Raw genomic sequence first — 16689 nt, 5'->3', positions numbered from 1 at the left:
GGGAGGAAAGGGACAGAGAGGAAGGCAGAACAGGACACAGAGGCTGTCCAGGCCAGCAAGGTCAGTTAGGGACTCAAAGCTACAATGTCAAGGCCCTGAGTCCCCTCACCTCCCAGAAGCTCCTACCTGGAGCTAATGAGGGCACTGGAGGCAAAGGCCAAGGCAAGTCCTGTGTGACTGGGGAATAAACCAGCCAGGAGATACCAAGATAGAGGAGTCATTTATTGAAAGCTCAGGGCTTGCTACTGAGGTCCCAGAGCTCTCTCTGAGGCAGTTCTATGATTACCCAGGCAGTTTCCACCCCAAACTTGGAGTAGTGCTGCAGGGCCAGAGGGCATTTTTACTGTCACCAACACCAGCCAGAGACTGGGAGGGAAATTGAGGCAGAGTGGACAGGTGGTCTCTAGTAGTCCACAGGGAGGGCTGGTGGCCATGTCTCAGCCTCAGGATGCCACAGTCAGCACAACAGCATTCTGTAAGGAAGAACCACTCTTGCTTACGCCCCTGAGTCTCTGCAATGCCCCATCCCTGCGGCCATCTTTACCCCCCTGCCCTGGGATTGGTTCTGTACCTGGAACACAGCAGGCACTCATTAAATGAATAAATTAATATGAACAAATGGCATCCAGTGTGGGACAGGCTCTGACTTGAGGACTTAATAGACTCAAGTTCAAGTGCCATTTCTGCTATTAATTTACTGTGTGATCTTGGGCCAGAAATCTGACCTAGTTCAGCCTTGGTCTTCATCTGAGAAATGGGTACAGAACTCTCTGCTCTGCTCCCCTCCTAGAGCTATTCCACCACCCAGAGTTGTGCTGGTTTGAAAAGGATTGTGAAACCATATCAATATTCCACAAGAAAAAGTATCATGATCCATTGGTCATAGCTGCTGCAGACACAAGATAAGGGAGAGACAGCATATGTATTTGTTGCTGTTGGACCAGGGGAACTGTGATTCTGTGAGTAAATCTTAGGTTCCATTCTAGAGGCCAGACATGTGTCTGAATCCAATGGGAAAGAACTCCGTGATTGATTGATGATGCCTGCCATGGGCAAGTAATGGAGGAGTGGTAGCACACACGTCATATATTTGCCACTCCCAAGTTAGGTAATTTGTAACTCACTGAGAGATTTAGAAAATGGGTCAGGGACAGACAAGAGGATGAAGCAAAGCATTCCCCTCAGGAGTTTCAAGTAGGGCTTTCCAGAGACAAGCTTAAGGCCCATCTGCACCATATCTGCAGAGAAGACTCACCTCTATGACCTCCAGAACTGAATTGGAAAAACTGATGTTAAGAACCTTAGGCAGGGGAATTCCAACATCCAGGGCCACTGTGAAGAGAGAATCGTTGAAAACAAAGGTATGTTGGTGGGGAGGTCTGGGACTCTAGGGACCCTTGGACCCTGCTGACCCTATTCCATCACTTTCACTAGGCAGCCAGTTCTCTTCTCAGGAAATCAGCTTCTTATTGGCAAATTCGTACTTATCCTCCTACACCCAAACAAAAATGTCCCTATTCTGTATTGTGTCAGTGGTGCCCCTGTATCCAGCCTCCTAAAGGCTTCATCAATCCCTTACACACTCTGGGTCATCTATATTCTAATCATTTGTTTATATGATTATTTCCTACGAGACTGTAGGAGCTTAAGGCAGGACTGAGGTTAGATCAGCTCTTGAAGCCCATAGGCTGGCATGATGTAGGTGCTAATCAATGTTATTTAAATGGAAAAATTGGTGCCTCAATATCTGCATCTTGCAAATGAGGACCGACCTCTCTCTGGCCTCAGTGTCCCCGTCAGAACCATAAAGAGAAGCAACAGACTAGACAATCCCAAATTTGGACACTCCATGTGTCCAAGAGAACAAAAGCTGCCATACCATTAAGCTTTGGTGCATACACTACCCGGACCACATGGCTGAGCCATTCTTTTAAACGCGATTCCTGCAACAGAACACACAGGGTGGTGCAGGTGGTGCTCTGGGGTGTGGCTTTGCAGGCAGCAGCACCCCCTTCCCAGAGAGAGAAACCCGGGGATCCAGCTGCCTCAGCCTCCCCCAAGCCTGAGGCCACAGCTCCTGGCAGGCACAGGGCACTTGGGGGTGGCCTGGGCTGTCCACCAGTGATCCCGAAAGAGATTCTGTGATTTAGGCTGGCTTCACCCCAGGCCCCATGAGCTTGGAAGAAGTGCTTTCCTGTAAGAGTCTGTGGGGCCTGGAGGTGGGCAGTGCCTAAGAAAGAGGGAAGGAAATGTGCCCAGCTCCAGTCTGTGGGCTCTGACCTTAGGTTCCTGTCAGTTTAGGGACTCCGAGAATGTTCTAGAAACTGAGCCCATGGTGAAATTCCAGAACCTCAGAACTCTGTAAGAAGCAGGAACCTCGGGGCTCTGTGACCTCTGAAATGGAACTTTCTGAGTTTGGGAAACTTATTACTTGGGTGAAGTTCCAGAATGATGGACCCTTGTGAGTTTCTAGATGTCCACAACTTTGTGAGGTTCTAGATGTCCACAACTTTGTGAGGTTCCGAGACCATGGAAGATCATGAGACTCACTTTCCTAAGATGATCACTGTTTCTCTCTCTCTCTCTCCCCACTGCCCCCACCCCCAACAACACACACACACACACGCCCTGATATTTGCCCACTCTGGCTTATGGGGCAGAGCCCAATCCTGAGGTCAGCTCAGCCATATGGCCCGTGACTCATAGCCACCCCCTTTCCACATCACACCTGAAGACTCTCACCACCTCCAAGCCCCTCACCCTCCCAGGAACTTACGTCAAAGGCATGGGTAAAGGAGGAGACCACCTTGACATTGAGCCTGGTGGAGAGAAGAGAGATGCTGGGGCCCCCGCTACCCCCAACCACCCCTGTCCCACCCCCAGCCTGCCCCACCATATCTCTCAGGATCAGGAAACAGGGTTACAGGCCCAACACTCTGCCTCTATCCAGTCTTGACTCAGAGACTCAGTTTTCCTACCTGTAAAATGGACCCAAAGGGACCTAACCTCCCTTCTGAGGCATCATGACCACCACCTCTGGCCTTGGCGCCTTTGTCTGACTCCCGGCTATTTGACCCTGGGCAGGTGGCTGAACCCTTCAGAGGAGTGGCCCTCACCCAGACTGAGCACTGGACACAGAGTGCCTTGCATGCAGCAGGTGCCCACTCAAGGCAGCAACTCACTGATGGATCGTATCTGGCCCAAGTGCAGATTCAGGGCCATCTCTACTTCCTAAAAGGCGGATGCGTGAACTACCATCAGGAAGTGGAGGTGCACCCAGGCAGCAGGCAAGGCCTTCTGTCAAAGTTGGCAATGGGGCAACAATGGAAGGCGGGGGCAGCAGTAGCCTGTTGTGGGGGCGCTAAGATGGAGTCAGAGGAGCACTGGGTGCCTGTGGCACAGGACACCAGGTCTCAGCAATCTCCTGGAAAGTCCCTACTGCCAGGGGAGGGACAGACAGGCCGGGGCCCCGCCATGGTGACATCACTGAGGCCCAGACCGCAGACCTGCTCTAGGGACAGCCTGCCGTGTGAGCCTGGGCCAGCACAGTGCTTTGCAAACTATAAAGTACTGTGCGTGTAGATGGTGCTTTGCAAACTGTAAAGCACTGTGCATGTAGATGAAGGACCATCATCTTGGTCATTAGGATTATCATGATGGATGCCTAGTTACCACAGGGCTGAGGAGAGTAGAGAAGTAACAAGTCCGCATGAATAACAGCACACTTCCTGACACTCAAGGTCGATTGTCTCTTGGTTAGCCTCTGGGGCTGATAACTCAGGAGTTTTCTTTCTTTCTTCCTTTCTTTCTTTTTCTTCTTTCTTTCTTTCTCTTTCTTTTTTCTCTTCCTTTCCTTCCTTCCTTCCTTCCCCTCCCCTCCCCTCCCCTCCCCTTCCCTTCCTTCCTTCTTTCTTCCTTTCTTCTTTCTTTCTTTCTTTCTTCTTTTTTTTTTTCTGAGACAAGGTCTCATTCTGTGACCCAGGCTGGAATGCATTGGCACAATCACGGTTCACTTCAGCCTTGACCTCCCAGGCTCACGTGATCCTCCAACCTCAGCCTCACAAGTAACTGGGACCACAGGCATGCACCACCATGCCTGGCTAATATTTGTATTTTTTGCAGAGATGGGGTGTCTCCTGGGCTCAAGTGATCCTCCCCCCATCAGCCTCCGGAAGTGCTGGGATTACAGGCATGAGCCACCCTGCCTAGTTTTCTTTTCTCCCACTCAAATCTGCTCTTGAGAAAGCAGTGGAAATGTTAGTGGTTCACACTTTAGTGCTTAGACTCTAGAAAGGCTCACCTGATACAGGGACGGAAAGTGGGCTTCATTCCATATGCCAGTCCTGACCAATCGAAAGTGACCTCCTGGAGTGCCAAGTTGAGAAGGATTCAGAGGTCCCAGTGAGGTTTAACCAGGTAGAGGACCACGATCGATTAGCAATATCTCGTCTAAGTGCAGGAGTGGACAACAGCAGTGCACACACTCTAAACGTGTTCAACTCCCTTTTATTATAGAGAAGAGGGCTCAGCAAGGCTGATCGGCGCGTAGGTCAGCACTAGCAATGCCAAGGCACAGCAGGACAGGGACCCCCCATCCCATCCCCCAGGCGCCACACTCACCAGCTCAGGGGTGATGTCCATGTCGAGGACACCATTGGTCTGCAGGAGTCCAAACATGGTGTTGAAGAGGTACAGTGGCACTGTCACCTGGGATGTGTGGTCCTCCTTGGGGGGCACCTTGGCTGGGGCAGGGGACTTGAGGAAGTCAATGATGTCACCAGCTACACTCTTCACAATAGGCTGCAGGGGCAGGAAACAGAGCCGAGGAGGGTCTTGAGGTGCTCACCCACCCGTCTGAACCTGACATCCCCTATCTAGCCTCCCCCAGCAGCAGGAGAGGCCCCTCTGGTTACTCACGTTGATGTCCCGTTCTATGTACTGGTTGGAGATGAGAGGCAGTGTGGCCAGAGAAAATCCCAGCACCAGGCCTGCACGGGAAAGGGAGGGGCAAGAACAACCCCATAAACCCAGTTCCCAATCCTAATAGCCCCTATTTCCATTTACTGATGTCTGCTGAGTGCCTAGCACTCTGCTAAGCATTCACTTGGCCGCGGCTTCATCCCCATTTTACAGATGTGGAAATTGAGGCTCAGAGAGGGGAAGTCACCAGGCCAAGGCCACACAGTCACAGCATTCAAAACCAGGATTCCTGTTTTCCAGAGTTGGTGCCACTAACACACTGCTACCCTGCCTCTCTTACATAATACCATCTACAGAGACATACCGACCCCAAGTTTTCTATTCTTTTCCTGGTTGTGCCTTTTTATATTTTCCCAAACCCATTTTATGAACACCGAAGGCACTTGTGTCTCCAGGAGGCACAGAGAAACTGGGGTCTGCTGGGGCTGCGGGGCCTTGGGTTCCTTACTTGAGCTCTCTGGGCCTTGGTCATCTAGTCTGATCAGGTAGTCATCATATCTTCCCCCTGTTTCTGACAGTGCCAAGCACACACTAGGTGCTCAATAAATGTTGGTCTGCAGCACCCAACATAGAGCGAGCCGATGGTTCTAGGTCTGCAGTCCCTGCTAGGCAGCCTCAGCCCAGGCTTCCTCCATGAGGCTCCTCAAAGGGGCAGCCTGTCAGTGTGAGGAGGAACTGAAGGACCCCGAGATCCTGCCCCTTTCGGCTCTGTACCCCATTGGGGTCGTACAGAGAGGGGTAGAAGGGGCAAAGGGGAGGGCGTTGTGCCCTAACCTACCCAGCACAGCCCCCAGGAGCTCATTCACCACGCCCAGCACACTGTCCACCACGGGGCACAGCTGTGTCAGAGAGACGGATGTTACAGGGCAAAGGAACTCGCTGTGAAGACAGCTGCATGTTCTTTAAATGCTTTGCTATCTGGTGCTATGTGGTGCTAGGGACCAAGGCAAGGCAGAAGGCAGAGACAGACAGGAGACACACAGGTGGGAGGCAGGGGAGGGGCTGGAGCTTGAGGTGTCAGAGGGTTGAGTGGGTCCCCAAGCTGTCTTTCCTTGGTTACAAGAGCCCCATTAGAAAACCCCCAAAGGTGGCTGGGGGACCATGGGAGACACATTTCAGAGGCTGGTTTGGGCACGCGGATAAGGCCTTCACCTGAGGAGGCAAAAGTGGCTTTGGTTCCCCATAAAGTCACAGGCCATGCCCTGCCATCTTGTGTGGGCACTGGGAAGCCTAGGATCAAGTCCCCACAGCGGGGCACTCCTCGCCTCCACCCAGCGAGTCAGGCCTGGATCTGGGGTGTCCATCCAGCATATCACCATGTGTTCATTCCTAACCCCTGTGCTAGGAGAACAGGGAGCAAGTGGTTTGACTTTCAGAATCCAAGTGTGGGAATCACAGAACCTGAGTCCCGTAGCCCACTGGAGTGGCAGCCTCAGAGAGGACCATTCCAGCCCCTTCATCCTCCAGCTGAGGCCAGAGAAGAAGGTGACCTGTCCAAGGTCACAGCTGTTTTCAGAGAAACAAAAGAGGGCTGTTGCGTGTCAAGTGGGGGCCCCAAACTCCAGGACTTCTGAGGTCAGGCAAGTCACAGAAATGAGAGGAGACGAGAGGGACTCTGCTGGGGGTGGAGAAAGCAAACCCTCTGAGCACCAGATGGGAGGTACCAGAGGTACTTCCCACTTACAAGAGGGAGGTATCAGGCAGCCAGGGTGACTGATTGCACAATAGAAGCCAGAAATCTGGACTGTTACGAGAAATCTTCAATGCTGAATGTTGGCAATGAATGCTCATTTTCAAAACCTCTTTGTGTCACACAAAACCTAGCTGCTGGCCAACTGCCCCAGAGACTAAGTTAGGGGCTACAATTGAAATGCACCCTCATGCCCTGGTGGAAACCTGCCTGACACGGTCCTGCCTAGGGGCCCCTCCTCCTGCTAAGCTTTTTTTCCAAACTGGCTTCCTCAAGCCCAGGGCAGTTTTGCCAACCCCAGGCTCCCATTCCTCTGCCGCCCCCACCGGCGTTCACAAGAACGCACAGGGAGAGCCAGCCAGGCGGTGGGGTCAGGAGGCCTGACTGCTGACTGCCCTTTGCTGTCTACGTGGCCCTCCCCTCTCCCTCGGTGATATGGAAACAGCCAGACCAGCTCTCTCGAGTGTGGAAGCCAGGATGGTCTGGAGCAGGCCATGGACAGACATCCTTTAATCTTAATATGTTTATATATGACGTATGAATATAGGTACATGTCTTTCTAGACATGATTGCCAAGCACAGGGCTCAGTTTAAAACCATCAAGTGATTCAATTTTCATTTCAAGCTAATTTAAAGAAAAACATAAAGTAATACTAATACAAATGGCAGAAACAGAGCAGGGGGTAAGAAGGAGCCTCCGATTTGGGAGCAGGGGACCCAGGCCACCTGGAGCCACACACTCGGGCTTGAGGATCTGAAAGGATCGTGTCATCCACCCCCAGACTAGCAGGCGTGCCAGGGAGGCCGGTCAGCAGGCCCGGATGGGATTACCTGGTGGGTGTGGAAGGGAAGTACAGCCTAATCCCGCCTGGCGCCCAACTTTACCCAAAACTGGGGGAGAAAGAGGCCCAGTCCAGGGAGAGGGCATGCTGGCCCACGGCCACCACACTCACCAGTCCCGGAAGCACCTTGAAAAGCATCTGTTCCACGACTCCAAAGAGTGGCGTGGGCAGCAGTCTGAGCAGAGGGAGATACGTGTGGGTGCGGCTGCCAGGTGGACGGTTCCACCTGGATGACAGGGTCGGGGGGACACTAGGGGCTCTGGATTTCTCCTGTCTCTTCTCTTGGGGATGGGGTTGACTACGGCTTTGGAGACCTGAGTTAAATCCTGGCTCCACCTCCCCAGGAGACCCAGGGAGTGGCTTCATTTTCCCCAACTGTACAGTGCCCACCTTAGAGAGCTGCTGCTGCCCGGGTTACATGGGAGTGTGTATGCGGCTGGTGTACAATCTGTGCTTGACAAATGTCTGTCTCCTTTGTCCCTCTAATATTTGTACACAAGAGACACTTAGGCCTAGAACAATGATTGCTATTGAGCTCCCAGAGTGGGGGTTCAACAAGTATTTGTTAGATTCATAAATGAATGAATGAATGACGCCTGAGGATAAGTGCATGTAGATGGGCTCAGGTCTGTTTGGAGACCATGGGGGTACAGGGTGGCAACCACAGAGCCCCAACCACAGGACATCAACACTGTCCTGGGCTCCAATCCTCCCCAGGCCCCCTCTATCCCGGAGGAGCAGGACAGAACCACTGGAATCTAAGGAGCCCAAAGCCCTTGCCTGGAATCCCTTTCTTAGGGCCCTTGTGGAGACAGGAGCAAGCTGGTTACCCTGTTCCTGGTAGCTAACGCAGAACTGCCTGATGACCCCCCACTGCTCAGAGTTACCCAACAAAGATGGGGCAGGAACTGGGATTGGGCCTGGAAAATGGACACAGAACAGTAGATACAAGTGGGAGGCAGCTGTGGGCTGGCTCAGAGTGCTGACAGAGGCCTTGGACCCAGCCAGAGAGCAGTCCCTCTCCACCCCCGCCAGATCTGTGCGTGTGACCCTGGGCAAGGAGACCTCTGGGCCTCCATGGTCCCATGAAAGTGATGATTCAGAGGCCAGGCATGGTGGCTCACACCTGTAATCCCAGCACTTTGTGAGGCCAAGGCGGGCGGATCACTTGAGGTCAGGAGTTCAAGACCTGCCTGGCCAACATAGTGAAACCCCCTCTCTATTAAAAATACAAAAATTAGCATGGTGGCGGGCGCCTGTAATCCCAGCTACTCAGGAGGCTGAGGCAGAAGAATTGCATGAACCCAGGAGGCAGAGGTTGCAGTGAGCCGAGATGGCACCACTGCACTCCAGCCCGGGTGACAGAGTGAGACTCCTTCTCAAAAAAAAAAAAAAAAAATTGTGATGATTCAACAAGGTGTAGGGAGGGCCACCTGGCCAGCCCCTGGGAAGAGATGATGTCATAGCGCCTTCCGAATCATCAAATCCAGCTCCACATATACAGATGGGGACACGAAGGCCCAGAATGGGGAGATGGGGAGTGGGTCTCCCTAGGGTCACACAGCAAGTCAGAGGCAGAGTTGGGCCTCTCATGTGCTGAGAGCAGGGGTTGAAATCCCGCAGATGGAGGGATCCCAGCAGACCCTGGGCCTGCTCTGGAGGAGAGGGGACGGCAGGATGCGGTGAACCAGAATAGGGGAATGCCCAGGAGTGGGTGGCGCAAGCTATGGACTAAGCTGGAGTCCCTGTCGGTGGTGGGACTCAATCTGTCGGTCTGTGGAGCCGGTTGAAACCGGCAGGGCAGGCAGAGGTAGGATGAGTTCAGGTCTACGCAGCTGGCAGCTCCAGGGAGGCCTGGGAGATGCCCAGATGGGTGCGAGATGATCGCGAGCGGGTCGGGGCTGCAGGCTGGAGCCTGCAGACTGGAACCTGCAGACTCACCCCAAGAACAGGCTGATGTGGCCCAGGAGTGTGCTGCAGCGCTTGAGGATAAGGATGGGTGTGCCCCGCGAGCTCACACCCAGTGCCACCCGCGACGTCACGTTCACCTCCGCAGCCAGCTGCAGAAGGCCCCCAAGGGGGCTGCAAGAAAGGATGCTGGGAGCTTGGCCAGGCAGCCAGGCCCAACTCTTGGCCCCGCCCACCAGGGTCGGCTGTGTCCTGAGCAGAGGCGGGTTGAGGGTGGCCCTGCCAGTGCCCTAGGCACCGCGTCCCCTTCTCAGCCTCTGCCTCCCAGCCCCATTTTGCACTTCCCTGTGCCCTCTTCCCCCACCCTCTCTGGTGAGCCTGGGCAGTGGGGTCCGGGTCTGGAGGAAGAGGGAAATGGAAGTCCCTGGGGAAGGGCAATGGCATAGGATCCAGGGGGGAAACAGTAGGATTGGGAGTCTCTTGCGGAGGAAATGGGGTGAAAGGAAATGGGGGTACAGGGGGTGGGAGTTGGGGGACAGCAGAGTAGGAGTCTCCAACAGGGCAGGGGGTGGAAGCAGGACGGTAGAGGTCCCCAGGACGCACTCACCCAGAGCAATGCATGCCCACTTTGGTGTGCAGGTTCAGCTGCACCCCAAACCCCGGCAGCAGCTTCAGCGACTCCTTCGGCAGCGTGAGCTCCTCAATCTTCAGACTGAGATGGGAGTCAAGGAGAGGGCTGCCCACTCCCAGACACCCCAGTGCCTCCACCATCCCAGACCAGGCGGCGCCCAGGGTGGCTCTTGGTGGTGTTTCCTATCTCACCTCAAACCCACAGAGCCAGCTGTGAGCCCTTGGCCCATCACTTAATCTCTCTGGGCCTCAGTCTTCTTATCTGTAAAGTGGGGTGATACTAGTTCCTACCTCGTAGATGTGTTGCAAAGACAAGTGAGATAATTCGAGTGCAGAATCTGGTACAGTGTGTGCTCAACAAATGTCCTATCATCATCACCACTGGAGGCTCGAAGAATTAAAGCTTTTCCCCACACCATCCCCACAGTCTCAGCCCTGGTTTGGTTTCTGGCCTTGACATTGCGGCCCACTATACCCCCGCACACTCACAAATGCAACCCAAGTGGGTTCTCAGACACGGCCCCTCACAAGTCATTACTCTCTGTCTTCTGGGTCTTTGCCCAGGCTGTTCCCTCTGTCTGGAACACCCTTCCCTTGACCCTCCTTCCACCCTGCATCCCTCTTCAGCTTGCTGACTCCTCCCAGTTCACATGCACTCCTCCAGGAAGCCTTCCACCCTGGTTTTCTGCCTCAGGCAGATGCCCTCTGAGTGCCTGTCCCACCCTGCCTGGGCTGCCTCCGTCACTGCCCTGAGCCCGTGGGATCTTCACTGTCAGACTCCACCACCTATGAGAAGCTCTTCGAGGCACGAACAATGCCAGGTTCATGTCTGAGACTCCAGCCTCACCGAGAAGGCAGATTTCACAGGGGAGGGAGAGTGAATATTGTATCGATAATAATAATAATAATATCCATCCAGCACTTACTGTGTGCCCGGCTCTCTTTCAGCTGCTTGGCACAGATTGACTCACTGTCCTGGCAACCACCCCATGAGTAGCTGCTAATACTGCAGCCAGTAAAAGGCAGATGGTTCAAACCCCAGCTCTGCCACTAACTGACTGGATGGGCTTGGGCGAGTCACAGTGCTGCTGTGCCTCAGTTTCCCCATCTGTAAAATGAGGACATTGACAACACCTACCACAGAATGACACACAGCGAGCCTCGAGCAGCATCAGCATTTACCAGCCCGCTTTCTGGACATTATGTTCCGTTCAGGGAAGTGAACACCCATCTGCTCCCAGCACCCCATTGCCTCCTGTCCAGTGATTCTTCTCCATACGCTGGGCTTCACCCTTGCCTGGGCCCTGTCGTTTGACCTTCCTCTAATTCGCCCACCAGCCATAGACTGGTTTCCACTGGACTTGACCAGGCAGTATGGGCTGTGATGAAACACACAGACACATTCCCCTCTCCTCTCCTAGCCGGGTGAGCTTGGGCAGGTCACTTCACTGCTGGGAGCCTCTTATCTCCTCGCCTGTTAAATGCAGTTCATAATAGTCCTACCTTTGGGCTCAGTGAGCTAATTCATTTACAATGCACAGTGCTAGACACACAGAAAACCCTGAATAGGTGGTCACTGAGTTAGCACATATTAGCTATAATGTGATGCTCTTCATTCATTCATTCAAAAACACTTTTTGAGCCTGGGCACAGTGGCTCACACCTGTAATCCCAGCACTTTGGGAGGCCGAGGTGGGCAGATCATCTGAAGTGAGGAGTTCAAGACCACCCTGGCCTACATGGTGTAACTCCATCTCTACTAAAACCACAAAAATTACCCAGTCGTGGTGGTGGGCGCCTGTAATCCCCGCTACGCGGGGAGAATTACTTGAACCTGGGAAGCGGAGGTTGCAGTGAGCCGAGATCACGCCACTGTACTCCAGCCTGGGCAACAAAGCAAGACTCTGTCTCAAAAAAAAAAAACTTTTTGAGCATCCACTGTGTCCCTATTTATGATCCCGGAGACACAGTGGTGAATAAGTCAGACAAAAATCCTACCCCTCCTATAATCTAGCAAAGGAGACATAAAACAAACCTGTAAAATGTATGGTGGGGATAAGAAAGGGCTAATCAGTGCAGACCTCTTTTGAGCGGACATCTGGAGGAGGTGAGAAAGGGAGCCATGCAGATAGCTAGATGAGCCCAGAGAGACTAAGCAACTTGCCCAAGGTCACACAGTGAGTAACTAGTGTTGACCCAGAGCTGGAACCCTCAACCACAGTGGCCTTCTGCTGTTCTTGTCCTGCCAGGCACGCAGTAGAGTCATCGTTTTTAGACCTGGATCACGACCCTCCCACACCATCCTCACTGCCTATCAGACAAAATAAAAAGAGTCAATCTCTCCTCAATTCCTGGAAACAAAGCCAAGTCTTCCTGTAGGGCATGCAGCAGCTGGGACTCACCCAGAGAGCTCCTCGACAATGCCAAAAACCCCTCCGTGGCCCAGCAAGCCACCTCCTCCAAGCAGCCCTCCTGAGCCCAGGAGGCCCTGGTTCACGGCTGTGACCGATCCCAGCACGTTCTGCAGAACGGGCCCCCCAACCAGTGAGTTCTGGATGGCTGCAGAGAGAGTGGAAGTAGGAAGGCACTAGAAACTGCAACCTCACCCCCAGGACCACGGCAGCTGCCTCCTTCCTCTGAGATTGATTAGGCTTCTTTTTTAAAATGGAATTAACCCAGAGGTTACACTCAAATGGTGGAACCCACTAAGCCATAACAGCCTCTTACTCCCGCTACAGGGCCTGTGGCCACCCTCCCTGCCTGGCACATGGGAGGTATCCAGTAAGTGTTTGGAGAATGAATGAGCAAATCTCATGACAATCCCTTCATTTTACCAGTGGGGAAACTAAGGCTCAGAGAGGGGCAGAGACTTGCCCAAAGTCACACAGCAAATTGGGGTTGGGGTCAACAGTGTAACTTGGGCTCCTGATCCTGGACTGCCCTGCAGCACTGCAAGGGAGGGCAAAGGGGGAGCTTGTAGCCACCAGGGCTCAATCAAGCTGGAGGAGATGGTCCCTGCTCCTCTCTTGCGCACTCCAGGCCTGACTCAGTGCAGACTGTGGGAAGGGCAGGATGGAGGAACAGCCCTGTAGAAGTAGGGGCAGGCCAGGGGCCTCCCTGAAGCATTTCCTGCTCATGACCCATCTACTCCATCCCTGAGACTGTCACCACGGGCCACTGGGCTCTGTAGTACCAAATGCCAAGTACAGTTCCTCTACCCTAGTAATGTGAGGCACACACTGGCCCAACTAGCGCCCTCCTCTCGACCTCCTCAACCTCACCCTGTCCCTGTCCCTGAGCCACACACAGTCCCCACACAGCCTCAGCCCATATCACCCAATCCACCTCCCAGAAGAGGGAATTCATCACCCATTCCAGCCTGCAAGGGAAACGTTCACTCCTGCACAGCTACTCCCAGGAGAATGTGCTATCTGAGCAGCTGGGAATTACAGCCTGCTCTTATTTGCTCTTAAAACAGATGCTCTAAGCACATAGATTGAGTCGTTGACATTGCAGCAGCCCCCTCACAGACTGCCCACCTGGGGCTCACCTCTGCCGAGTTCATCCTTGCCAATCCGAGCAAGCGTGCCCACCGTCTCTAGCAGCCCCTGGCATGGAGTCGCCAGGCCCCAGAACAGAAGCAGGGACCACAGGCCCAGCATGGCTGGCTGTACACCTGTGAGGAGCAGAAGCAGGAACTCCGAGACCCTCCTCCGGCTCCAGCCTTTCCCCTCTCTGTTCCCATTGTCAGCCTTCCTCCTCCCTGCCCACCTGGCACAGCCGAAATCCAGCTTCACTCCCAGGAAAGCCTTCTCCTCCCAAATGTAAGCAGGGCCAACACGCAGGTGGCACGGTGCAGCTGCCAATGCACTCAAATCTCCAAGGCACTGTCCAAGCCTCTCCCTCATTGGGTTCCATTTCTCAGATGGGAAAACAGACCCAAAGGGGTAGGGGACTAGACCAAGGCCACAGAACTAATCAGAGACAGTCAGAATTCAAGCCTGAGTCCATCTGACAGAAAAGTCTTAGTCCTCAGTGGCCCAGTGAGCCTGGTCGGGTGTCTGGAGTGACAGCTGTAGACAGAGGGGCTTCCCCTTCAGGACAGCAGGATGAGAGCTTTGTTTCCAGACCTGCTTCCCACTGGCTCATGGGGCTGTTTCAGAAGGTCTAGCTAATTGGGGACACCCTACACTTAGACTTAACATGTCCTGTCTTTCTCCTTCCCCCGCCTCCACCCCAAATCTTGTTGAAGAAGGGAATGGGGTGGCAGGTGGGGACATGGCTAATCTGCTAAGTTCAGAGAGTGGGATTTATCTTTAAGGAGTTCCCTATTTGCTCACCCAATCACATATCCATCTATGCCCACCTGTCACTCCTGCTTAAACCCTTCAGTGGCTCCCCACTGCCCTGGGTTGAAACCCAGGCTTCTTGCCATTACACACAAAATCCCTGCCTGCCTCTTTGACCTCCTTGAGCTTAAACATGCCAGGCCCCTTCCCACCCCAGGGCCTTTGCACATGCGGTTCCTTGTTAGGAAGTTTCCTCCCCTGTTCTTTGCATGGCTGACTCCTTATCATTCAGGTTCCAGATAAACATTGCGCCCCTGGAGAGGCCTCCCTCCTTCACTTTGTCTAAAGAAATCCATCCTGTCACTAAACATCACCCAGAATATTTATTTTAAGGTGCTGATCTCCATTTGCAATTTTGCATCTCTTTGTGTCCTCGTTTCTCTTCCCTGTAAACTCCATGAAGGCAGGGACCTTGTCCAAGGCCTCTGTGCGTGGTTGTGTGTCAGAAGGTGGTCCCTGCTGAGGAGGCAGTGGATAGAAATTCAGCATCATGTCACTGGCCAGGAGAAACATGGGCCCTCCTGGAACTCTCTCCATACGCAGGGATCCCCAGCCCACCCCTCCGGCTATGAATGTATACAAGTCTTTGCCTCTCTCTCGGCCCCAGATCTGTAACATGGTTTTTCTCTTCAACCACCCTCTTGGTACCCTCCTAGGGTGAGTTCCTCCTCAGGTGAGTTCTTTCCGTGCCCATCAGTCATACGGGAGGGCAGAAGGTGGTGGGGTCAATGGCTGGGCAGCAGGACGAGCCCAGGGCTGCCTCAAGCTGTCTTACCCTTGCTCCTGCAGCTCCACAAGGGGCGGATGGGGGCTCCCGGCCTCCTGTCGGTTCCTCCACCCATCCGAGCTGAGGGGTGGCCCTTATATGCCCACGCGGCTCTGAGGACACAAAGGGGCCATGGCCGTCAGAAACCCATCAACATGTCATGTCAGAAGCAAATTGCGGTTTTCCCCAAGGGCCTGAGCTAAGCCTTCCTGCTTGGAGGAGGGTAAGGGGACGGGGGTCGGTGCCCAGGAGTGGGAGTGAAGGCTTGGGGACTTCACAGGCAGCCACCTCCCCCTCAGAGCCAGGGGTGAGAAGGCCCTGCCACCTACCCGTTCAGCCATCTCTTGGGCTCCCTCCAAGGCTCCCCAAGAGTCATTCCAATGGCACGGAATCCCCCCTGCCTACCCCGCCCCTTCCTCAGCCAGCAAAGGCCTAGGGAGGGAAGGAAGGGACCTAAAGCTGCTGGGTCTTATACCCTCCGCCACCCCCACCCCAGGCCTCACATGGAGAGGGCTGTGGGCCTGGAGGCAGGGACTCTGGGCACACTTGGGGGAGGGGCATCAACTCCACCCCCACCTACCAAGGCTCGGTATCCCCAGAATTCCAGAGTTTGTCCCGTTTCCGAGGCTGGTCCAGATGACAGCAACGAGAAATGCACGCATTCATTCACTCCACTGCAGGGATTTGTGAGGCACCCACTGTCTGCTAGATGCTGGGGAGATCGCTGTAAACAAAAGAAACAAACTCCCCTGCCCGAAGGAGCCAACTAGCGGAAATGCAATGCAATTTAAAACTTTCTAGTAGCCACATTCTTTGAAAGGTAAAAAAGAAACAGGTGAAATTAATTATAATAATCTAGTTTATTTACCCCCACCAAATCCAAAATATTCTCTTTTAACATGTAACCAACAGAAACTTATGAATGGGGTTTACTTTCTTTTCTCATACTAAGTTTTCAAAATCTGCTTACAGCACACCAAGATTTGGACTTGTCACATTTCAGGCAATCGCCTTGTGTGGCTATTGGCTGTCGCGTTGGATAGCACAGCTCTGAAAGAGACAAATAAGCACATAATACAGTAAGTTGGGGCCAGGCACGGTGGCTCATGCCTGTAATCCCAGTACTTTGGGAGGCCAAGGTGGGTGGATCACCTGAGGTCGGGAGTTTGAGACCAGCCTGGCCAACATGGTGAAACCCCATCTCTACTAAAATTAGAAAAATTAGCCAGGTGCGGTGGCTCATCCTGTAATGCCAGCCCTTTGGGAGGCCAAGGCGGGTGAATCACCTAAGGTCAGGAGTTTGAGACCAGACTGACCAACATGGTGAAACTCCATCTCTACAAAAAATATAAAAGTTAGCTGGGCGTGGAGGCGGGCGCCTGTAGTCCCAGCTATTTGGGAGGCTGAGGCAGGAGAATGGTGTGAACCCGGGAGGTGGAGCGTGCAGTAAGTGAAGATCGCACCACTGCACTCCAGCCTGGGCAACAGTGCAAGACTCCGTCTCAAAAAAAAAAAAAAAAAAAA

The 16689-nt window shown here is 53.5% G+C and overlaps 1 protein-coding gene across 1 annotated transcript in view; it reads right to left on the bottom strand.

Annotated features, from left to right (window-relative positions):
- Window positions 1-412: 412 nt before the first annotated feature.
- The window catches only part of BPIFB3 (BPI fold containing family B member 3), a 17522-nt gene continuing 1245 nt past the window's right edge, over window positions 413-16689 (bottom strand). Inside the window, exons 2-15 of the mRNA XM_023220633.1 lie at window positions 15175-15278; window positions 13601-13726; window positions 12453-12609; window positions 10028-10132; window positions 9454-9594; window positions 7624-7687; window positions 5759-5819; window positions 4918-4988; window positions 4621-4800; window positions 4301-4365; window positions 2777-2819; window positions 1880-1943; window positions 1256-1332; window positions 413-473 (exon numbers count right to left, since the gene is read on the bottom strand). Coding sequence (XP_023076401.1) covers window positions 444-473; window positions 1256-1332; window positions 1880-1943; window positions 2777-2819; window positions 4301-4365; window positions 4621-4800; window positions 4918-4988; window positions 5759-5819; window positions 7624-7687; window positions 9454-9594; window positions 10028-10132; window positions 12453-12609; window positions 13601-13726; window positions 15175-15278 — 1288 coding nt within the window. The 3' untranslated portion in view covers window positions 413-443. The remainder of the gene's footprint in view (window positions 474-1255; window positions 1333-1879; window positions 1944-2776; window positions 2820-4300; window positions 4366-4620; window positions 4801-4917; window positions 4989-5758; window positions 5820-7623; window positions 7688-9453; window positions 9595-10027; window positions 10133-12452; window positions 12610-13600; window positions 13727-15174; window positions 15279-16689) is intronic.

This window comes from Piliocolobus tephrosceles, chromosome 20 (genome assembly GCF_002776525.5).
Source record: "Piliocolobus tephrosceles isolate RC106 chromosome 20, ASM277652v3, whole genome shotgun sequence".
In the NCBI taxonomy this organism is placed as follows: domain Eukaryota; kingdom Metazoa; phylum Chordata; class Mammalia; order Primates; family Cercopithecidae; genus Piliocolobus; species Piliocolobus tephrosceles.
Note: the sequence above shows the minus strand (reverse complement) of the source record. Positions and strands in the feature narration are given on the sequence as shown.